The following is a 7,661-nucleotide window of genomic DNA, read 5'->3' as shown; positions in this document are numbered from 1 at the left end:
TCATTTCATCTTGATGTTGCCGATCACATAAAGTATACATAATATGTTGCAACGAAGACTTGTTCATCACAATTTATATAATTCAAGAATTTAACAGAAGACATGTCTATCAATGATTTTCTTTATAATTATTTACCTTTAAAATTGTCTAACAAAAACTAAATAGTTCTTTTATTGTGAATCCAACTTCCATTATGTAAGTCAAAATCAAATGTAAACATATATGAAGTCAAAGAAGGGTGACCAGATTTGAGAGGAATACATTAAACTTCTCTATGGATAAGCATAATTCATTATCATATCAGATAGATAGTTGAGGTTGATTTGGCTTTTTATTAGGAACATTGTGAACATGGAATCTGTTCATGTGGGTTTGTCTTTTGTGGAACTCTTGTCTCCAAATTTTTAATGATCAACAATATATATATTTTTTGTCATAATTGGATAATTAATTATTATATATTAATGTCATTTAATTTTTTATTTATAATTTTAAATATTTTTTTTAATTCTTCTTTTATCTCTTCTCATACCATATTGTTCTTTTCTAATTATTATCAGAAAATTCATATTTATTTTACAATAATATAATAAAAATAAAGTTGTGAAAATTCGAAAAATGAATTGATAGGAGAATAAAGTGACACCCACCAAAAAAAGCGACATCTATCTTGAAAAGTGAAAAAAGTGTTTGAGAGCGAAAGAAGTTGAGTTTATATTTCTATTTTATTCATAGTTGAGATATTGGCAAAATCAATTTTAATTCATAAGTAAAAATTGATGATCCGAAGTCCATCGATTAACTCTTTAATCTTGATTTTAATTGAGATATATGATTTAATTGATAAAAACAATTTTTTTTTTCTTTCAGGATTTTGGATGTAAATCTTTGATTTCATTCGTTATAATTTTAGGATACATCGTTTACATTTAACCCCAAAGGGCGACCTGGTGAGTTTGGACACGCGGAGCATGACTATTGGGTCAAATTTGCGACCTACTTTTGCGACTCGACTTCAATCCTGTGGGTTGGCCTTTTCGCCGTATCCCGTCCCGACGCAGTGCCTGGGTTGGATCTGTGTGTCCTGGCTAAGCCACCAACCACGAACCGATGTCTGACCACTCGACAGCTTTATGGGTCCCACGCGAGAAGCCAGCCATTCAATTCGACGTCCCCCCGGCCCATGAGGTCAGCGTCCATGGGGTCCGCATCTGTCGATCGATGACGAGGCGCTCTTCCCCGTTCGGTGGCTCGGGTGAGATTGAGGCAGGTGAGCTGGGTTCCGGCCTCATCCTTATCCCTCTCCGCTCGGCTTTGACGGGGCGATAACTTTTCGTACGCGTCTCTTTGATTGGGTAGAATGCAGGAAAGAGCTGTGGGTCCCCCTATTTTGGGGCACAGATGTCTCTCTTTATATGTACCTCGTCTGTCTGCCCTGATCCAACTATTCCTGTCTTCGAATCCTTTTCCTTCTTCTCTTCTCCTTCCCGTCTTTGCTCCCCTCCGATCGACAAATCTCTTCCGTGACGCGGTGATCTCCGGGGCGACCGATTTGATTGGTCCGCGCAAGTTCTATCTTCTCCTCGATCGGAGATTTCTTTCGGATCCTTCATTTTGTGTGAGATTGGTTTGGTCGGCAACGCTGGGATCGGAAGCGGATTAGGGCTTGCGCCGTTCGATTCGAAGAGCATCGACCATGCCTTCGGTGCTCGGAGAAACCCTCGACCCGCGAGCGGCCCCCTTCACCCCCTCTCTCACCTCCTTCCATGGCGGATGTAGTTCCCATCGTCTGAAGCAGTTGCATAATAAGTGGAATCGTCGCGGTAGTCTTAGCTAACGTTTGCTTTCCAGGGGTATCACCTCCCCGCCACCCTTTAGGACTTAGGATTTCATCTCGATTTGTTTCTCCCCCTTTCCTCTTCTCCTCAAATTCTCGACTTGAGATCTTCCTCGATCCGATTCTGACCTGCTTTGAGTCCCCGCCGGCATCTAACGGCAGTTGTTGCTGCCGTCGGTGGCGCTTACGGAAATATTGGACCAGGTATTGGTTTTGTTGCTAAGTTCTATAAACTGTTCTATATGATTGAATCTAGGATACTTAAATTTAAATTTTTTGTTTTAAACATCAAATTCTCTTTGAGATTATTGGTTCGTTTTGTTTGATGGATGGATTTGTTGCTTTGACTATGATCCGGCTAATTATTTTTGGACATATGAGTTGGTGCACCTTAATTAACATCAGCTGTAAAAAGGTGGCATTTCTTAGTTCGGTTGTAGATAATAGGCACTATAGGTACTTTCTAATTGCTCATTTGGTTTCTTCAGGTAAATGGTTTGCAGGTAGTCTAAGTTACAATCACAAAATGGGTAACTCTGTAGATGACATACGATCATTCTGTGTTCTATCAAGTATCAGGTCCTTTTATCTGCTGCTTTTTTTCTCTTCTAGATACTGGGGTCTATCCAGTTGTTGATTATGATTAAAGAGTGACTAGGATTACATGAAGCCAGTGTTCGATGAACTCCATGTGCTCTTACCAAGTGCTTGAAAGTGTCCTCAGACCCATTTGCAGACCATGTTCTATAAACAGTTCTATATGATTGATTCTAGATTGCTCAAGTCTTTGAATTTTGTTTAACACATGATATTCTCTTTGAGATGGTTGGTTCATTTGGTAATGATGGATGGATTTGTTGCTTTGACTATAATTTGTATATGGCCAATTATTTTGACATATGAGTTAGTGCACCTTAATTAACACCAGCCTTAAAAGTAGCATTTCTTAATTCAGTGGTAGATAATAGTCACTATGGGTACTTTGTAATTGATCTTTTGGTTTCTTTAGCTAAATGGTTTTTAGGTAGTGTATCAATCACAAAATGGCTAACTATGCTGATGACATATGAACATTCAGTGTTCTATCATGTATCATGTCCTTTTATCTTCTGCTTTTTTTTTCTTCTACATTTTGGGGCCTATTAAGTTGTTCATTATGATTGAAGAGTAACCAGAATTACGTGAAGCCAGTGTTTAACAAACCCCACATACTCTTACCAAGTGCTTCAAAGGTTTCTCAAACCCATCTGTAGGCCATGTTTTTTTTCAATCACATGTATTCTGACACCATCTGTAATGACCATGACCTCATGAATACAGTATATTTTCAGGCACAGTCATCGTGAGACTGAAGACATGCCAATGTGAATTTCCCATACTGAATTGGAAAAAAAACAAATAGGAGAAAAAGTTTGGCTGATGATCTAACAGGAAATTCTTTTAAACAAGTACCTCTACATTTTTGTTATTGGATCTTTTCCTAAATCTGATAAATTTAATGAAACTTCTTTGTCATCCTCGACAAGCCACCTTACTGTACCGTGTTATACTTGTGTTTAAGTGTATGCTTCCTTTTGCGACTTCTCCATCTTTTCAGAGGTTATACTCACTTTTAAGTGCATAATTTGTGAACTCTTTTAGGTATGCGCTGTGAGGAACTTAGACATATTGGAGACACTGGTGCCTTTTTTTCATCTTATGTTATTTTTGTCTGTTATGAACTTGCTTATGCTGTGTTCCTTGCTTAATTAATTAGGCTTGTGAACTAAAGACATTTTGATACTTTATTTCTTTTACAAAAATATATGTGCACATTAACTTAGCTAAAACTACTGGTACTAATACTTATAATCTGTTGGAATAATAATGATAGCTGTTCTTGACTAAGTATTCTACAAGTTCAGCTGATTCCTGTTGATTAGGTCAAAATTCATCATCAAATAAATGCATTCTATTCTTAGCTTCATTTTATTTGAAATTTTCAATGAGTGTAAAATTTTCCTATTGTCAAACTCATTCATTTAGTTTAGAACACTATATTTAAAGGAAATCATGTGCTTTAGGAATACTTGCGCTGCATTTAAATTGTTGAAATTGCAGATTGTTTTTCTAATAAAATATTCTTATTCTGTTCCTTTGCGGGTTGGCGTGAAGATGAGGACTCAGGGATACAAAGTAGATGAGACTATCAATGAAAATATTGGAATGTAACCACTAAAACACACTTGATTCAACAAAATACTTGCACAAAATCAAGGGAACATTAAAAGGATAAGAAATGTTTATTTTAGAGCTTATTAATTTAGATATTCGATTCTGATTTACTTTTGCTTGTTTGCTTTGAGTCAAAACCTCTAAAATTGTTTCCTACCTTGCATATATGGAGTTAATTGAACTTTAGATGTTTATTTTACTAATACCAGCTCAAAATTTTCTATTTTCATTAGAGATAGTAAATAGTTTAACTTGATCCTTCAGTGGAATAGTAATTTTCATTTAATAACTTAAAACTTAGTTACGATGAAATGATTTCCTTTTTTTTTGCCTTTTGCATGCTACAGATTATAATTACTGACATTTTCCAACAAAAATCTCCTGGAAGTTCTGATCTTAAAAACCAAAAATGGCCAGTTCTCTGTATTCAACAAATTTGAGTTCTGAAGATGTTGGTAATGATTCATACTTCTGCAATACTGGCTTCAAGGAATCATGCATGGAGCATGATTATAGTACTCCCAGCATTTTGGAAAAGAAGATTCTGAAGGGAATACCATTGGAGGAACTTGACATTTCAGCTATCAATGAGAAGGATGATTTGATGATTGAAGATCTTGGAAGATCTCTGAGTGGGATTCTGCATGTTTGTGATTCTTATGAAATGGTGTGTGTTAGTAATCCTACTATAAATCAGGTTGTATCCTGTAGTCTTGATGAGATGGACAAAACTTACTTGGGCGAATATATATCCGAGGATATTAACAAAGAAGGCACGGTACAATGGATAGAACAGGTTCAATCACCTTCTTCCCCACTGGATGTAGAAGGACTCTTGGGTACTACACATGTTGAGTGTCCTATAAAGCCTGTAAGTCTAATATATTTGTTAACGTGTCCATCTTTGCAACTACATTTTGTTCAAGTTATGCAGCTGGAGATTTATCACATGATCTTAGGATTAACTATGTCTTAGACACTTCTGTAATTCATGAATTTGCAAAATCCAAACATTGGTAACTTGTCTAACAAATGATGATCTGATGTGTGACTTAACTTTTTGAGATTATAGGTGAAGCTTGCTATCTATTATCCTTTTCATTCAATATAAGTGTTTTAGCATATCAATTGACTAAAATGAAGTTATGTTTTAGTTTATGCCTGCAGTAGTAAATACTTGCTCTAACGTAATAACTTGTAATGTTTTAATGTTAGTGTACTATTTTCAAGGGATTGAGTCTTATGTGTTCATTTTTTATCATTAAGTTGGGTTTGAACATAAGAGATAATATTTTGTCTATATTGAGTTTTTACTTCATTTATATTGAGTTTTCATAGTTCTTGGGAGATTAAAGATTGAATTCACTAGTAATTTGTAAAAGAAAGACAATATTTAAATTATGAATAAAGGATTGACGGAGGGTGGAAGAATTTTGATATTAATATATAAGAGAAGAAAAGATGTTTGGAACATAACATTCTATATGGAATAGAATTGCACATTATATCATGAAAATTTAGGGTATTGTAAGTGAACAGATGTACTTTGAAAAATTTGATGGGTCTTTTTCTCAGAACAGCTTAAATGTTATTTGCATTATTATGGATTATGGAGCATGTGTGTTTTGGCAAATAGCCTTGCATATGAAATTTATTTTATCATAAAAGATATCATAAAAGATTATAATATAAGCTTCAAAGATATAATATGATGGATTTAAAGAAAAAGAAAAGGCTATTAGGAGATACATGCTTGTGTGATGGCACCAATATTAGGTCCTGCTGATTTGCAATTATAACGGATGCATTTATTTGGCATATTGAATATTGTGGTGTATACATCTTGTTGATGCATTAGCACCTTAATCAAGATTTAAGACCTATGTTCGGCAACACCTTGGAAAAAAATAACTTACTTTACATGATTAGAACTAGCAACTTAACTATCACACTGTGTTCCTTTTCGGTGAAAAAAAAAATCCTGGTGCATCAACATTAACATTCACCATGTTACTTGATCTTCATTATGCACAATTAATATATTGGTTTTTTTATTTTATTGTAGGAGTAGATTTAAAATAATATCTAGCCTCCTTTAACTTGAATTAAAGGAATTAAATTATATTCAACAAGCCTGTGATACAATTCCTAGAGACTTTATAGGAAATTTATCAAAGAAAGGAGCATTCAGTAGTTTTAGAAGACTTGCTCGGTGTCCATAATTTGTTATATCCATGTCCTTACTCCATAATTATATTCTCTTGCTAGGTTGTCTGGTGTGTCTTTCTTAACTTTTGACACACTAATTTTCAGCTGTTTGTTCTCTTGTTTCTCGGTCAAACATTATTCTGCAGTGCTTATCTCTCAACCCATCTTTTTAGAAACCTATTTGGACATTTCCAGCTTCTAGAGTAAGATACAGATTTAATTAAAGGATATCATGCTTAGTCCAAACTTTAGTGCAAAAAATTTATGTAATATATAGGAGGAAACAAGCTTTATGTTTATTGGTGGAACTCGGTTTCCATCGCAAACCTTATGTTGCCAAGGCTGTGTGTTTATCCTATTATATATGTTCAAGTTTATTCAGGCAAAGATAGTTAATTCAAAGAGCTTGTTTTTTAGAATAATTGCATATTTACTTTTTCCTCCAGACTACCCCAAAGCTAGTCTCTGCTATGAAAGGAGGTCGTGCACAGGAGGGGAAGCCACTAAAGTCAACGTTGAGTGTCAAATGGGCACCGGAAGTGTATGACCCACCTGCTACATCTGAATCACACACAGTGAAAGGTCACATCCGACGTCTCAAGACCTTAAAGAAGGATCATCACAAGCAAAAACATGGCAAAAGCAAGTCCTACAAGGGCAGTGGTGCTGACAGGAAACATGTTTCTCGGAAGAGCACCAGCACGATGATCGATTCCAGGATATTGAGGTTGTCTTCCAAGTGAACCATAATTCTCAATCTGTTGCTTTTATCATAGGATACTATCGACATGGATGAATACGTAGCACTGATTCGTATTCCATCATTTTTTTCAGGTTGGAAGCACTTCGTGCCAGAGCTGCACTAAACAGTCCTTGCCAATCAAAGGTGGAGGTAATGGACTTTTCAGGTGTTACTGGAGAACTGAAATGTGGAAACAGCTATTGTAACAAGTCTCTCGCTGCCTTGCACCTTCCCGTCACCCGAGCCATCGAAGAAAAATTTATGAATGGAGCAACCTCAAGTCGATTATGTGAAAAAACTATTTCCGGAGTGCTTTGTTAATTTTACACATGCATCATTTTGCATAGGACTCCGACATATATTTGGTTGTTGTGTTTCTGTTTCCTTCAAAACTGAATTATCTGTGTAATTTCCGTCTTTGTTGGTCTGTTTCTACCGTGTTGTAATTGAACGGACTGTCTGTTCGCTGCTACTTGTCTGGTCAGTGCAAAAAAAAGAAGAAATTGGAACTTCGTCATTCTGGATTGTGTATCTGTTTCTACCATGTCTTTTTAGATCTCCTGTTATCTTTGATCAATAATTGTTGGGATGGATATTATGCGAACTGTACTTTTTGACATGGAAGATGCAAAATATATTGAAGTTATAAAAAGAATCAG

General features: G+C 35.6%; 1 protein-coding gene across 2 annotated transcripts; it reads left to right on the top strand.

Annotated features, from left to right (window-relative positions):
- The first annotated feature begins 1,442 nt into the window (after window positions 1-1,442).
- On the top strand, window positions 1,443-7,519 carry LOC103990831 (uncharacterized). 2 transcript variants are annotated; one of them, XM_009410103.3, is made up of 4 exons: window positions 1,443-2,042; window positions 4,441-4,923; window positions 6,707-6,987; window positions 7,095-7,519. In XM_009410103.3, exons 2-4 carry the CDS (start codon window positions 4,462-4,464, stop codon window positions 7,321-7,323), a joined length of 972 nt encoding a protein of 323 aa, XP_009408378.2. In that variant the 5' UTR covers window positions 1,443-2,042; window positions 4,441-4,461; the 3' UTR covers window positions 7,324-7,519. The 2 variants fall into 2 exon arrangements, with proteins under 2 accessions (XP_009408378.2, XP_018684847.2); XM_018829302.2 differs by having other exon boundaries at window positions 1,444-2,042; window positions 4,400-4,923.
- The last annotated feature ends 142 nt before the right edge of the window (window positions 7,520-7,661 follow it).

This window comes from Musa acuminata, chromosome BXJ2-7 (genome assembly GCF_036884655.1).
Source record: "Musa acuminata AAA Group cultivar baxijiao chromosome BXJ2-7, Cavendish_Baxijiao_AAA, whole genome shotgun sequence".
NCBI lineage: Eukaryota > Viridiplantae > Streptophyta > Magnoliopsida > Zingiberales > Musaceae > Musa > Musa acuminata.
This window is presented reverse-complemented; position numbering and strand designations above follow the sequence as displayed.

Bases quoted from the DNA above. Each gene is read 5' to 3' on its own strand.
- LOC103990831 (XM_009410103.3), top strand. From the start codon at position 4,462: ATGGCCAGTTCTCTGTATTCAACAAATTTGAGTTCTGAAGATGTTGGT. The intron at 4,924-6,706 runs GTAAGTCTAATA...TTTTTCCTCCAG, and splicing joins TTGAGTGTCCTATAAAGCCT to ACTACCCCAAAGCTAGTCTC. The intron at 6,988-7,094 runs GTTGTCTTCCAA...CATTTTTTTCAG, and splicing joins ATCGATTCCAGGATATTGAG to GTTGGAAGCACTTCGTGCCA.